The sequence below is a fragment of the Pollachius pollachius genome (assembly GCF_949987615.1).
Source record: "Pollachius pollachius genome assembly, chromosome: 2".
Taxonomy (NCBI): Eukaryota; Metazoa; Chordata; class Actinopteri; order Gadiformes; family Gadidae; genus Pollachius; species Pollachius pollachius.
The window spans coordinates 45329286-45343836 of NC_136935.1; the positions used below are offsets into that span (position 1 = coordinate 45329286).

Genomic DNA, 14551 nt, shown 5'->3' on the forward strand with positions numbered 1-14551 from the left:
AAGAACCTTTCTTTATAGGTCCATGGGAAGAACAGCGGAAAAAATCACTGCGTTACTACAGAGTAACGCTTGAATTCACTGCAGGCGGCGGTAGCGGGGAAATGTTTAAGGTGGAACAGGCGCAAAAGAGATCTGTTTCCTGTTTCCGGTTATACCGCGGTGCGTTGAAGAGGTGAGTTATTATTGTATTATGAACTTATTTGTGATACCTTCTCTATATTGCATTGTTATGGTAAGATTGATCGAAGCATTTTATATGTTCCAGTTTATATGATCCAGTTCTGTAGGAACAAAATGTGATGTGTTGAGAATTAAAAAGATAGAACTTAATGTGTGTCAAGTAAGCTAACCGCTGCTAGGCTAACGCTGTGAATGAATGGACAACGCCACCTCTCCGTTGGTTTTTTTAATGGTTTCACCACTCTATACAGTTGGTTATTATTACATGTTTGACACGAACTGTTTCAGGTTTTATTATGTGATTCAAGAAGTTTAAATTTTAGGCTCGGATATTCCAGAAATGGTCAGAATAAGTATTTCTATAGTACTGTACATGAATATGACTTTGTCTCCAGAGACCAGCCACCATGGATATCCGACCAAACCACACGATTTATATCAACAATATGAACGACAAAGTCAACAAGGATGGTGAGTTTCTTCATACTTTTTCAATAACGTTGTCACATCAAACAAGAGGATGTTCGAATGAACCCCCTCACGTCATTGTATTGTTAACGGTTAATGAATGTGATGTCTGCTCTTTGTTCGTCCAATACTGGAGAGCGGATTCTCAACCTGTTCTTTTTATGTTTTTCAGAGCTGAAGCGATCGCTCTACGCCCTGTTCTCTCAGTTCGGTCAGATCGTCGACATCGTTGCCATGAAGACGTCCAAGATGCGTGGCCAGGCCTTTGTTGTGTTCAAAGAGCTGGCTGCCTCGACCAACGCCCTGCGACAACTACAGGGCTTCCCCTTCTACAACAAACCCATGGTGAGTTCCGACCCCAACCGGTGTACAATGACCCCTCAAGCTGACAACACACACACACACACACACACACACACACACACACACACACACACACACACACACACACACACACACACACACACACACAGTCATACACTGGAGTGAGTTATAATCACGAACCATCTTCAGGATGGTCACTAAACCCCACCATGTCAGATCATATTGGCATACATGCTTGCGAGACTGGTAACACTACAATCCATCACGGCTATAAAAGCCAGGTTGTTACCATGTCGCACTGCCTGGTTGGACAAGCTGTTGACCTGTCTCACTACACAGGGTATGATAGCCCGATCCAATGATCCTGATTGTCTGGAATACTGAAAGATAGTATGCAACACCAAACTGGGCTGATCCTTGGTTTCTGATCCCAGCAATAAAGGCTATTATGTAGTTCGGTTTCATACACTGTCCTCGTCCCTCTCTGCTCCCAGCGCATCCAGTATGCAAAGACCGACTCAGAGGTGATCGCAAAGATGAGGGGGACGTACGGAGACAAGGACAAGAAGAAGGACAAGAAGAAGAAGGGCCCTGAGGTGCTGACCAGCCTAGCCAAGAAGCCAGGACCGGCAGTGAGTCCTCAAACCCACTGATCAGACATCGAAGAGACCCATTGACACCCCTTTTGTTTCAATGGGTTTGAATTTGCTTAGTAGTAGGACTAGTGGGAAAACAAACTACTGAGAACACGCACTGTTAAATCCTAATGTAGGATCTTGTCTTCAGAGAAATGAGCTGTCTGTGTCAATGAAATGTTAGCACTCAGACCACATACCAAGCCCAACAACAGCATACGAACAGCATACTATGTAATGCCGTTAGATGTATGTATAAGCAGTGCACTTCTAGAGGTATGTAATGGGGATGAAGAGATGAACGACGTCCTTGGATTCAAACAATGTGATTTCTTGTTCCAGGCCCTCGCCCCGCAGACCAACAGCCCAGCTGCCCCGGTACGTCTCTCCTGCTGGAGTATTTCTTCACTGCTCCTTCAGTTAGACTGAGTTTTAAACACTGCATTCATTATCAGTAAAACGTTACTGCTGTTATCTAGAAGAGCTTTCTTTAATTATAGTAATGGATCAATAAGAGAGCGGAATAGCGTATCACCTGATAAGAGAGGTTTGTTAATGGGTGTCACTTCCTGGCTTGATGCAGAGGCCATGCTGGCCTCACCCTCATTCAGACCTCTAGTTTTACTCTCCTGGCCTCGACATGTGTGTGGAAGGGGTCTTGTTTTGGACCAGGTGTGTGGAAGCGGTCCTCTATGGGACCAGGTGTCTGAAGAGCTCTTCTATTGGACCAGGTGTGTTGACAGGTGTGTGATGTTTCTCCAGGTACCGGACAACCCTCCCAACTACATCCTGTTCCTTAGCAACCTGCCGGAGGAGACCAATGAGATGATGCTGTCCATGCTCTTCAACCAGTAAGTGCTGGTCTCATAAGTTGTTGTGTACTTTGTATTGGCTTATTGTGGGGCTATGGACCAGGCGAGGGCTCTATAGAGGAATGCTGCTGCCCGACCGTCTCAGGTAACTCTAACCCTTGTCTGGGGAGGGGGACTAACCCTGGCCTGGTGAGGGGGTCTAACTCTGGCCTGGTGAGTAGGTGTGTGCCTGTAGGGTGAATGATTCTCACGGTTCTCCTTCTGGTCCTCAGGTTCCCAGGGTTCAAGGAGGTGCGCTTGGTTCCGGGGAAACACGACATCGCCTTTGTGGAGTTTGAGGGCGAGGCGCTGGCGGGCGTGGCTAAAGACGCCCTGCAGGGCTTCAGGATCACCGCCACCTGCGCCATGAAGATTACCTACGCCAAGAAGTAGTTTCCTGTACTCCCGCAGGAGAGAGAGGAGGGGGAGACTTTGGGAGGGGAGGGGGGGGGGGCGAGAGAAGCTGAAAGGATTCCTGGATTTCCGTTCAGATTTTTGTAAAGGTTGCGGATCATCCTGGATGTTTTTTTATTTTATTTGTATGGAGAGTCTTACTGTTGGACCATGAAAGGAGTTTGTTTTCTAATAAACAGTATTAAAAGACGTGCTGCCTAGTCTGAGGCCTTCAGGGTGTTACCTGCCCAGAGAGGGCAGGAGTTCCCCTGGGGATGGTTGCCACCTTCAGTACCTTTTTTGCATGCACAGGGTAACCCGGTTACGCTAGTTACTATCCAGTTGAGGGATTACGAGGGTCTGGGGGTGTTACTGCTGGGAGTCCTGGATGGTATGGGGCTTTTGCTGCTGGGAGTCCTGGTTGGTCTAGCGGTGTTCATACTGGTCAGTTGACACCACTAGACCAACCACCACTAGGCATAGTTTTAGTGTTTCTTTGACCAATCAAAATAACAACCACAAGACAACTGTTTCATTTAAATCTGTATTTACAAATCAAACTATTAGTGTTCATGACATAACAGGACAGCCACAAAAAAATATTCAGGAAGTCTGCTAGAGGAACCAGGAATCAGATCCAGCTCTTCAGGAAGTCTGCTAGAGGAACCAGGAATCACTTCCTGCTCCTCGGAAAGTCTTTTACAGGAACCAGGGATCACTTCTTGCTCCTCAGGGAGTCCTGGGAATCGTTTTGGAGTTCTTCTGTTCCACTGTCATCGGACCCGGCCGGGACATAGTCAGAGTCATCGAACGCCTCATCACTGCTGTCATTAATGAAGCTATCTTCATACTCCTCCTCGTCTTCATCATCCCCAGCCTGAGTGCTGGGTGCTGTCCTTGTGCTCCTCGCTGCAGACAGACAGGGAGACAGGCTTAACATTGTTCTGAGGATTAATATGACCATACATACAGGGAGCTCTGTTCCTGGTGTCTGTGTGCTGACAACGTACCTGCCCTCCTGGAGTGTTGGAATTCCTTACGGTGCAGTGGGTTTTTTCTGCCACACGAAAAAACAAGGGAATCACATCAGGACCTACGATGCACATGTCTACAGTACAGAGGTCCTACAGTAAAGCTTTGGTCCAACATTAAAGATGTCCTACAGTGAAGATTTGCTCCTGCAGTAAACTGATGATGTCCTACAGTACAGATTTGGTCCTACAGTACAGATTTGGTCCTACAGTACAGATGTGGTCTGACTATACTGGTGTGGTCCTACAGTATCTACTGATGTGGTCAGTGCAGTGTCATACCGATAACAGTCGATGCCGTAGGGACATTCGGGACGGTCCACTTCCTCCTCAGGCTCCTCCTCTTCCTGTTGGTAGTCGTGGTCACCTGGGTGACAACACTCCTGGAAGTGCAGCGGGTTCTTCCTGAGAAAAACACATGAGGTCGGAGGTCAGGGCCACTTCACTGCTTCCTGTGACCCTGTGGATCTGGGAGGCGTGGCCCATTCCCATGACAAAACAGGCGGGACACTGACCAGTGATTGACATTTAAAACACCTTTGAATGCAACCAGGGGTTTACCTGGCAGTGTAACAGGGATAATCTATCTAAAGGTGAGTTCATGGTCCTGGTGATAACGAGATGGCCCGCCAGCGACCGTTCATGTGCACTGCGTTCGGATACTAAAATTTCTTCACAGCAGGGTTTTTTATCTGTAAAAAACCGTCAGAACTAAAGAGAACTTGGTAGGATCAGTTTCAAGTTCGCACGCCTTTATTTCGTTGTAGCCTATCACCTACCATCCTTTTGCTATTCTTTATGAGAAGCACATACAGTATTGCCACTGTATGGAAGGCTATAATTGCCCTTATCTAGAGCTGGTTCACCAGTACAACGTTCAAAACTGAGCAAAGACAATGCCAACAGACGGTTACAACGTCAATCAATAGTAAAGTATGTGATACAGTGGTTGATTCTTTTATATTGAGTAAAACTTTCATGTACCTCCATGTTCATGCCCGTCACTAGTTAACAATACGTCACCAACTGGGCACCAACTGACTCTTATCAAAATCTGGCCCCAGTTGCCAAACGGAAGTAGAATCATCAGAGCGTCATGAGGTCATTCACGAGAACTTTCCGACGTCACGAAAATTATTTCCATATTAATTCCCAGGGATCTGAACGCGCCATGTTATTCCGTCTGCTGGTAATGAAACCTGCTGACACACGGTTGCTAGGCGATAACAGGTGATGCAGCCAGGCCAGCTGAAGGCGGAGTCTCACCTGTAGCACTCCGCCCCGTATGGACAGCGGGGTCTGGTGCTCCGGGAGGGGGCGTGGCCAGACCCCGCCCCTCCAGGGGCCGTGGACTTCCTGTCTGGTCTGACGTCACTTCTCGAAGCACCTTCATCACTTAGCCTACTGCAGTCCTCCTTCCCTGGGCTGTTGCTATGGTAACGTAGGGGCAGGTTCTTGTCCGTCTGAGTGTTCTAGAAGAAAGTCACACACGTTAACTATGGTGATTACAACAGGAAACTGTTCAAATGGTAAGCTACTCTTTCTCATTTGAATCCAAACTCTATTTCAAACAAATGAATGACACAGTTCTAATAAATATATATAGAATATTAATAATATAATGTTGATATATAAACGTCATGCTCCTTTAAGACAAGGCTGTCCTGATTATAAATCACTGAGCTGGAGGTCACTGGGGTCACCCAACTGCATCGCCGCTCATCTTCCTCATCCGCTTCCTCCTGGGGGCTGAGCCTGAAGAGTCCTCATCTCCGGGGTCCTCCGAGCTGAGGCCAACCCTGGTCTCCTCCGAGCTGAGGCCCGCTCTGGTCTCCTCCGAGCTGAGGCACGCTCTGGGCAGGTCCGAGATGAGGCCCGCTCTGGTCTCCTCCGAGCTGAGGCCCGCTCTGGGCCCTTCCGCTCGGCTTCGTTTTCGCTTGTTAGAGGCTGGAACCGGCTGCTTCCTGCCGGCTCCTGATTGGCCTTTAAAAAGAGAGAGTCTACTGGTATCCATAGCAACACACAAAGCAACATTCTGATGAGCTAAAACCAACCAACAGCAATACAATAAATTCTAATAACCAGTTATCACAACACAATACATTATAATAACCAGTTATTATCACAAGACAAACCATTATAATAACCAGATATTATCACAATACATTATAATAATTAGCCGTTATTATAAAGGTTAACATAATTTTTAGAGCCGATGGGTTGAAGAGTTGGGGGTAGTTTGGAGTTAGGAGATGGGCCTTATTATTACCTTCCAGAGCAGCTCCAGCTGTCATCCAGGCAGGTAACGCTCTCTTAGGTTTAGGAAGGAAGCCCCGCCCACTCTGCTCCTATTGGCCCAATACAAACAACCTTTATTAAAGCTCCAGTGAGCCCAGTGTTTTCAGAATATATATATATATTATATAATGAAATTATATAACGTTGCAAAAAGTACACTTCAAGGTATGAACCTTTTCTTGCTGGAGCTTCAGTGACAGCCGCCTAGTGGCCGGGGCATCTTGTGTGGGTGTGACTTCCTGTGTGGGCAGGGCATCACACTGTGGACTGTGTGCAGCAGGAGGAGGGGTTCCACCGGTCAGTGCAGGAGATGCCTGCTTGTGGCTACATCCAAGCGGAGCCGTCTCTTCATGTGGAGGAGAATCCCTCGCACCCGTGGGACCCTCATCTCCCTCCGGACCTCCGCTGGCACTGCGGTGACATCACAGAGACCTCAGACAATGACATCACTCTCTGGGTCCTCCACAGAAACATGACATCACACTCTTGGGGCCTCCACAGAAACAGGACATCACACTCTTGGGGCCTCCACAGAAACATGACATCACACTTTGGGGCCACAGACACAAACATGACCGATGACATCACAAAAAAGGATACCAACACAGGAGTAGTAGGAGGAGCAGGAGTAGGTGCGGGGGAGGAGGAGACAAGGGGGAGGAAGTGAGGAGCGGGAGGAGGAGACAAGGGGGAGGAAGTGAGGAGCGGGAGGTCGGGACGAGGAGGAGGTGGAGGGGAGGGGGAGGAGGTAGAGGAGCTGAAGACGAGGAAGTGGAGTAGAGGGGAGGCAGTGGGAAGAGGTGAGGAGGAGGAGGAGGAGCTGAGCAGGAGGAGTACCTGGGCGTGAGGGGTTCTCCCCCCAGGGCCTCCACCCTGTATATGAAGCTCCCGGGCATCAGGGAGAAGAGCTCCCCGTGACACAGCGGGTGCCAGCGCTCTCTCTCCAGGGGCTGCGGGCGCTCCAGGGCGCCGCCCTGCAGGCTGAAGCAGGGGTTGACGTGGACCTGCACCCACATCACAATGGCAGAGAGACCACACGCCATTCATTATTTATAGGAGAAACAGACATGGCATATAAGGTAATGTTAACTCCATGTTATGAGGTCATACCGGTTTCAGCCTGAGTCGTCCGTTCTGGTTCTCAAGGAGTCCATGTTGTCTGGACACCCTCTTGTCACTCACCTGGAACACACAGACACACAGACACACAGACACACACACACACACGCACACACACACACACACACACACACACATTACAGCGACCTCTAGGGGCACCCCGTAGTAGACTAGGGAGGAGTGCAGGAGACCCTGTACCTAACGCTGTCTGACTGACAAGATGGTATAGATATGATATAAATATATATATATATATGTATACATGCTATACATATATATGTATACCTCCGGTCTTCGGGAGCTGGCCTTCTTTCACTGCCGAAGGTTAAAAAGAAATCGGCTGGACAGAGAGCGTTTGCCTATCGAGCCCCCTTCCTATGGAATAGGCTGCCACAAGTGATCAGGGAAGCTGACTCTGTGGAGCTATTCAAAGGAAAGCTCAAAACGCACCTCTACGATCTTGCATTTGAAGACCACTCTGGTTGTTTGTGTTTTGTTAATGCAGTATACATTCCCGCTATGTACTGTTCCGTTCTAATTCACTATTCTGTCTGTTCTAGCATGTTGCGGTGACTGGACTGGATGCCTGGACTCTCCTCATGGTCAACCGGCCAGCACCACATCACCATTTTTGTGCATGTATTTACCTGTATGTCAATTATGGCACCCATTGCACTCCTGACCATCCCTGGAAGAAGGGATCCCCCACTATGCGTTTCTTCTCAAGATTTCTTCCTTGCTAATTTCAAGGGAGTTTTTTCTTGCCCTTGTGGGGGCTTGGGTAAACGGGGGTGTCATAAATATTTGACTTGTTAAGCCCTTTGAGACTGTAATGGTGATTAAGGGTTACAAATAAAATTGAATTGAATTGAATATGGTATTATATATGTATAGCATGTGTATAGCATGTGAATATTGTTTCACTTCTTATGACAAATGTACTTATTGTAACAAATGCACTTATTGTAAGTCGCTTTGGATAAAAGCGTCTGCTAAATGCCCTAAATGTAAATGTTAATGTAAAATATTTTATTATTCTATAAGTGAACTCACTCCAAGAAGGGGCCCCCGGCCCAGAACCGTCTCCCCCTCCGGCAGGTGGATGCGCCCTCCGCCGTCCAACCGGACAAGTTCGTAACCCGCCATCCCTTACGGGTCAGCAGCCGTCAGCCCAGCTACTGCAACAGCAATACGTGGTAGTGTGTACATTTCCAGTGTTTGGTATTTCATATCGATTAAAATACACAATACTAGGGCTAACGTCCTATTGCTTACTGTCCATGCTATAGCACTTTTCGTTTCAACCAATGATTACGTGGTAAAAGTTATGAACGCCTACCTTAGCGGTTGTGATCCCGATAAACTACAGTTTAGTTTAGTAGAAACCCTGGCGATAGTAGTCCAACTAACTTCCTACATGTCTCTCAAGAAGCTTCAGAAACCTCCGAATTACGCTAATCCCTGCTGAAATAGCGGGACACTGAGGGGTTAGAAGTACGGCATCAACCTGGACACATTACTTTCGTGCCCTAGACCACAAATTAATCCAACATTTAGCTATTAAAACACATTTCTATGTGTACAGAATCCTAGCCATGAGGCGCCACTGTTGTGCGCATGCGCGACCAAAGAGAAACCATGTGACGTCACGCCCGTGTGGGTAAACAATATTTAAAACGCATCAGCTGTGACAGGAACTAACTGAACGTGGGCTTTTGGACGCGAGGTAGGCATCAGATCGCACTTTTATCATTGAACGAACATTAACGCTCATCCTCGTATCGTCCGTGTTTTTTATTTAAAGTGAACCTAACGTTTTAATCGACATGACGTGGGTTAAACCCTGTACTACGCTGTAGAGGGATTTGATTTCCAATTTCCCAAATAAGAATTAGCTTGCATATAGGGTGCTGTGTGTGGAATACAGCGAACATTGCTCATAACATCTACGAGTTATAATTAACAATTATTCGCCGACGGCGAAGTGAATAGTGGGGAATAGCGAAGGGGCTATTACCCACTTTTCACGGAGCCTGAGGTGAATAATTGTTTTACTTAACGTAAATACTCCAAATATAAACAAGATAACACTTTTTGCAGGGATTTATTTGTTTTTATTAGCAAACAAAGCGGGACAATTTGCGAAGAAAACTTTATCCCGAGTTTGAGATCTCAATCATGGGATATTGCTCAATATCCCGAGATAGCGAACCATTAAAATTGCGCCATCTCACGAGGTTCACGTGTAGCATATACTAATGTGCGTTATTACCCTCCATAATCATCTATGTTGGTGTGGTGCGTTGCATTTCAGGTCGGGTTGATGGACTGGGAACCACCGACCTCATGCACACCCACCACTTGGGTTAGGTTTGAATAGAATCATGGGAAACCCCGTCAGTATTTAAAGAACGCTAGCGTGAATGACGGCGGAGAATCCGGAGACGGCTGCATCCGGTCAGCACCCAAAAGAAGTATAGTCACCTTGTACCTTATACCTGTCCTAGGACTGGGTTCCAGGTCGCCGTGACGTCATGGAGCGGAGGTCAACGTGTACGGACGACCTGTCCCTGGGGGGGAAAGGGGGCCTCAGAGGGCAGGACTTTTCGGAGAGTCTCCCCTGGGAGGTGAGCCAGAGCATCTTCGCCAGGCTGGACCCTCCAAGCCTTTGCTGCGCTGCGCTCACCTGCCAGCGCTGGAGGTCCCTGATCCAGGGCTGCGACCTGCTGTGGAAGGGCGGCTGTCTGGAGGTCCGGGCCGTGTGCCAGAGGGAGGTGGACCGTGACCGCGGAGAAGGACTCTCATGGAAGGTGAGGTCACGGGTCTCAGGTCAGCACAGGCACCGCTACAGACAACACCGTGTCACGTAGCTTTAACGGAGCAAAGCCGAGGCGTGCGGAGAGGTCAGGGCTTCAATAGGGTCCATTATGGCCACAAAATTAGATTGTTATTCTGCATGTGCCCCAGACTGGCCGTAGGCTGGTCCAGCCGTGTCTATATAATTACTTGAGGCATTTGTATGCATTCTCCTTGGACCTAGAGATACCTCCCTTCCTCTTTCTAATTGAAAGGTGTAAAGATATTTAGCACTTGCATCGCCACTGTAGCCACTGAGTCTGAAACTGAGGCCATGCCAGTTTAGTGACTTCTTAAATGTGTAGATTCCTTTAGCTGTCATTCATTCCTGCAGACATGCCTAAGGACATCTTTCCTTAGACCTACCCCCCCCCCAAGTGTATTGAAAATTAATCAAACGATGGTCGTCCTTTGTTGTTACTGCAATGTGATCGTTTGTAATTATGGAATATAGGCTTGGTAAACTGCCGTCTTTATTTTCCAATAATAATGCTCTAAAATTAAATCAAATAGTTTGTTGTCAGAAGTTTCCTACAATAAGTTATTCTTCATCAAAGTGTCTGTGTGTGTGTGCATGTGTCTGTGTGAATGCGTCCGTGTGTGTGCGTTCTTCTGTGCGCGTGTGTGTACGTGTGTGTGCATGCATCTGTGTGTGTCTGTGTGCGTGTGCGTGCATCTGTGTGCGCGTACGTGTGTGTGGGTGTGTGTGTCTGTATGTGTGTGTGCGTGCATGCGTCTGTGTGTTTGTGTGTGTGTGCGTGCATGTGTCTGTATGTGTGTGTGTGTGCATGCGTCTGTGTGTGTGCGCGTGCATGTGTGAGTGTCTGTGTGTGCATGCGTCTTTGTGTCTGTGTGCACGTGCGTGCCTCTGTGTGCGTGCGTGTGCATGCGTCTGTGTGTCTGTGTGCATGCGTCTGCCTCTGTGTGTGTGTGTGTGTGTGTGTGCCAGGTCACCCTGGTTAGGAACTACGTGGTCAGCCTGGTGAAGAGGGACTGGCTGGCGGGCCGCTACAGCAGTGTGCGCTCAGCCGAGGAGCTGCTTGGCTGCAGGATGTGTCCGCTGGACGTCCATGCCTGGGGCGAGATCCTGGAGGCGGAGTTCCAACGATGACCTTTCAGCTCTCAACCCACATGCCTCTTCACAGTTTTCCTTCTGATAGATTTTTTAAATACCTTTTACATGATTACAAGGGCTTCTTTAAAGCAGCGAAGAAAACATGTTGTATATTCTGTTTATACTGCCGTGTGTGTGTGTATGTGCATGTGTGTGCGTGTGTTTTTTGAGTCATAATAATAATAATGTGATTTCCTGAGACAAAATGTCCGGAGAAAAAATGTTTTTGAATTTATAGATAATCACGTTTTATGTTGATCACTTGAGCACCATGGTAAAGAAATTTTGTTTTAACCTGCTGTAATTATTTCATATGTTCTCCTGAATGAGCATTTAAATGCTTCTGGATCTAAAAATGTTTTTTTTCTTGTTATTTATTGTTTCATTAATAGGTTCTTATTACTATAACAGCCAAACCAAATCATTACGTCAGATTGGAAACATGTAAGGTTACCAAGCAATGGGAAAATCATGAAGTCGGATACAGGTTACAAATAAGTAAATATGGACGTCGGAGATTAAACCAACACCAAGCGACTAAAGATGCGAATTATTATAGATATAATCTGGTACGGTGGCTGTTTACATTGTACGTAGTGCCTTTTTAATAATATAAAAAAAAATAAAACAAAAACATGTACCAGGTTACCAATCAGAGAAACGGAATTATATTCTGACGTTGCTCCGTCGTGTCTCGGTGAAATATACGAGAGAGCCGTCAGTGGGCTCAGTATCAGATTGTTTGTGAGGGGTTCGATGATGAGGGGGATGGGAGAAGGGAGGCTGCGCGGCTGTTTCTGACGTCACTACCTCTGCGCTCCTGCGGGCCGTCTCAGCATCGCTGCACCTCAACGCTTTAAAACACGACCGTTAAAGTACGCGACCATGGACGACCTACCGCCGATTATCAACATCTCCATTTGTCTCAAGATCCAGCCCAACGAGGGCCCGGTGTTCTTCAAGGTGGACGGGACGCGCTTCGGTCAGACGCGGACCATCAAGCTGCTCACGGGCTCCAAATACAAGATCGAGGTGGTGCTGAAACCCGGGAAGGCGGAGGCTACGTAATGACAACCCTTGGTTTAATATTCTACCTTTATATTCACATTCTTTACCGTTATATTCACCTTCAACACCTTATATCTGACGCTACACGACGTGCCTAGCGATGGACTGCTGTCAGGTCCAGTGGAGGCCTAATATGTGGTCCTGTATTTCATATCATGGCTCTATCTTTCAGTAGGCCTAGCAATACATATATCTATAGCCTATGCTGTAGGCGTATCACAACCCGATCCAAAGAAGCGTTCCATATCAAGCGATATCAATAAATAAATACAGAGATAGCATCCGGGCTGTCATCGACACCATTCAATAAATCATTCACACAAGATGAGCTGTCAGTCACAGGGACGACCTGCCGTTGCAAGGGTGGTCCGACCCAACATGGGACACGCTCAGATGTACTGGGTCAGTGGCGGAACATATTTTTACTGTGCCCCCCCCCCCACCCGCCCCCCGTGCAAAAGTCCGCCCGCCCCCTCCCATTTGATATGATCTAATACATATTAAATATTCATCTACATTAAACAAAAGATATTCTATAAATACATAACATTATACATTTTCTATGTATTTTTATTATTATATTATAATAATTAATAATTGATATATGTATTTACTATCTTTGTATTTATATCTGACGGTTGAGATGGCACTTAACCGAATAGCATTACATGACTAATCAGACGCTACCAATTAATGTTATTGTGTAGCATCTCTTAAAAGCAGCAGATCTCAAACTATGGGTTCGACCACAAATAGGTCGCGATCTAGTCAGAGGCGGGTGGTGGCCGGGAACACAATGAATCCCCCAGAGGGGGGTCCTCTGACTAATCAGAGGACCCCCAGAGGTTGTCTTTGCGTCAGCCGCTGTTCTGAGTGTCCCTTCCCTCTCCCCCCAAACAGCAACATGAACATCGGGGGGGTGATCTTCCCCCTGGAGCTCCAGCCCCAGGAGGGGGACCAGGACGTAGGGGACAAGGCGGTCTACCACGGCCAGTACGACACAGAGGGTGTCCCCCACACAAAGAGTGGAGACCGGCAGCCCATCCAGGTCAGCATCGAGGTAAGACCTGTCGCCAGTCCTCCCACTGGGGGGCCTGCGGGACTCTTACGTCGTAGTGACATGATGCTCGTACCTTCAAATGTTAACTTCTAATGTTATACTTTAACGTGAATGTTCCAATTTGTTACATTACTTATATGTTATATATTTTAATGTGTTGTATTCTAAATTCCTCACCTCCTCTCCTCTAGTTCCCCAAGGCCGGTCAATTTGAGACCGTGTGGCAGGTGAAGTTCTACAACTACTACAAGAGGGAACACTGCCAGTTCGGGAACAAGTTCAGCGACATCGAATACGAGTGCAAGCCCAACGAGACGCGGACCCTGATGTGGATCAACAAGGAGGTCTTCAACTGAGCCTCCGGCGGGACGCTGGCCTGCCGGGAACCAGGGAGACCAGGAACAACACTGCTTTCAGAACAAGAGCCATCTCCCATGCTGGTTTCCCACGGAGCGGATGTAACCAGGCATGAGCAGTCGAACCAGAACACTTTTTACATCAATCAGCAGCTTTGATGGGACATACCAATATACGGCTGCAGACTGACCTAGAGCCGTCCTATCTCTAGGTCAGCCGACCACCTGTAGACCCCCCCTAGATCACCCCTAGACTACCCGTAGACAACTCATAGACCACCCCTAGATCAGGATGGAAGGCATATGTACCAGTTGAACCTGTGTATGGCACAGACAGAGAGTGAGAGAGAGAGAGTGAGAGAGAGCGAGAGAGAGAGAAAACTAATCGTGAAGGTGTGTTTGGTATTGCGTTGGTGTGTGTGTGTGTGTGTGCGTGTGTGCGTGCATATGGCATGATTAACCACATGAGTGTCTGTGTGTGTGTATTTAGGTGTTCATCAGTCACTTGTTCTGAACGTCTGTGATAACTCTTCGGTGGTTTCAGTGCATGGTTGGATTCATTTTGCCAAATGCGGTTTTGTGTCTTATGATGTTCTCCGATCTAGTTTTGTTATGTATTGAGCAGGAAACCAATGTGAATAAACCTTATGAATACACAGAGGCTGTCAATGGATGCACAATACAGGAAAAAAAAAGGTCTATGAATCGCTCAACAGAGGAAAACCATGACATTGTTTTTCATGGTCAAACCACAGGAGCCTACTGTAAGACAGTGAAATAAATACAGTAAGCTAAAGA

The 14551-nt window shown here is 47.3% G+C and overlaps 4 protein-coding genes across 6 annotated transcripts; 3 read left to right on the plus strand and 1 right to left on the minus strand.

The window, feature by feature from the left end:
• Positions 1 to 151: 151 nt before the first annotated feature.
• snrpb2 (small nuclear ribonucleoprotein polypeptide B2) lies at positions 152 to 2881 on the plus strand. Its single transcript, XM_079730054.1, has 7 exons — positions 152 to 172; positions 576 to 651; positions 821 to 993; positions 1467 to 1604; positions 1950 to 1985; positions 2370 to 2458; positions 2692 to 2881. The coding sequence occupies exons 2-7, from the start codon at positions 588 to 590 to the stop codon at positions 2849 to 2851; spliced, it is 660 nt and encodes a 219-aa protein (XP_079586180.1). The 5' UTR covers positions 152 to 172; positions 576 to 587; the 3' UTR covers positions 2852 to 2881.
• Positions 2882 to 3425: 544 nt separating this feature from the next.
• Positions 3426 to 8900, minus strand: aplf (aprataxin and PNKP like factor). The gene is made up of 11 exons (XM_079730041.1): positions 8639 to 8900; positions 8353 to 8477; positions 7291 to 7362; positions 7018 to 7184; positions 6354 to 6591; positions 6152 to 6230; positions 5591 to 5865; positions 5149 to 5354; positions 4165 to 4287; positions 3862 to 3908; positions 3426 to 3760 (listed from the first exon to the last, which is right to left on the minus strand). Exons 2-11 carry the CDS (start codon positions 8443 to 8445, stop codon positions 3567 to 3569), a joined length of 1494 nt encoding a protein of 497 aa, XP_079586167.1. The 5' UTR covers positions 8446 to 8477; positions 8639 to 8900; the 3' UTR covers positions 3426 to 3566.
• Positions 8901 to 8945: 45 nt separating this feature from the next.
• fbxo48 (F-box protein 48) lies at positions 8946 to 11642 on the plus strand. Of its 3 annotated transcripts, none has more exons than XM_079730057.1 (3): positions 8946 to 9025; positions 9807 to 10109; positions 11105 to 11641. In XM_079730057.1, the coding sequence occupies exons 2-3, from the start codon at positions 9834 to 9836 to the stop codon at positions 11264 to 11266; spliced, it is 438 nt and encodes a 145-aa protein (XP_079586183.1). In that variant the 5' UTR covers positions 8946 to 9025; positions 9807 to 9833; the 3' UTR covers positions 11267 to 11641. The 3 variants fall into 3 exon arrangements, with proteins under 3 accessions (XP_079586183.1, XP_079586185.1, XP_079586184.1); XM_079730059.1 differs by having other exon boundaries at positions 8969 to 9025; positions 9614 to 10109; positions 11105 to 11642; XM_079730058.1 differs by lacking the exon at positions 8946 to 9025 and having other exon boundaries at positions 9036 to 10109; positions 11105 to 11642.
• Positions 11643 to 12154: 512 nt separating this feature from the next.
• On the plus strand, positions 12155 to 13753 carry cnrip1a (cannabinoid receptor interacting protein 1a; the record flags this gene model as incomplete). The annotated part of the gene is made up of 3 exons (XM_079731100.1): positions 12155 to 12333; positions 13238 to 13397; positions 13589 to 13753. The coding sequence occupies 3 exons, from the start codon at positions 12155 to 12157 to the stop codon at positions 13751 to 13753; spliced, it is 504 nt and encodes a 167-aa protein (XP_079587226.1).
• Between the last annotated feature and the right edge of the window lie 798 nt (positions 13754 to 14551).

Coding starts and splice junctions, on each gene's coding strand:
- snrpb2 (XM_079730054.1), top strand. CDS start 588: ATGGATATCCGACCAAACCACACGATTTATATCAACAATATGAACGAC. Junction 652..820: donor CGACAAAGTCAACAAGGATG/GTGAGTTTCTTC, acceptor TATGTTTTTCAG/AGCTGAAGCGATCGCTCTAC. Junction 1,986..2,369: donor CCAACAGCCCAGCTGCCCCG/GTACGTCTCTCC, acceptor ATGTTTCTCCAG/GTACCGGACAACCCTCCCAA.
- aplf (XM_079730041.1), bottom strand. CDS start 8,445: ATGGCGGGTTACGAACTTGTCCGGTTGGACGGCGGAGGGCGCATCCAC. Junction 7,363..8,352: donor GCCGGGGGCCCCTTCTTGGA/GTGAGTTCACTT, acceptor TGTGTGTTCCAG/GTGAGTGACAAGAGGGTGTC. Junction 5,866..6,151: donor AGCTGGAGCTGCTCTGGAAG/GTAATAATAAGG, acceptor CTCTTTTTAAAG/GCCAATCAGGAGCCGGCAGG.
- fbxo48 (XM_079730057.1), top strand. CDS start 9,834: ATGGAGCGGAGGTCAACGTGTACGGACGACCTGTCCCTGGGGGGGAAA. Junction 10,110..11,104: donor GAGAAGGACTCTCATGGAAG/GTGAGGTCACGG, acceptor TGTGTGTGCCAG/GTCACCCTGGTTAGGAACTA.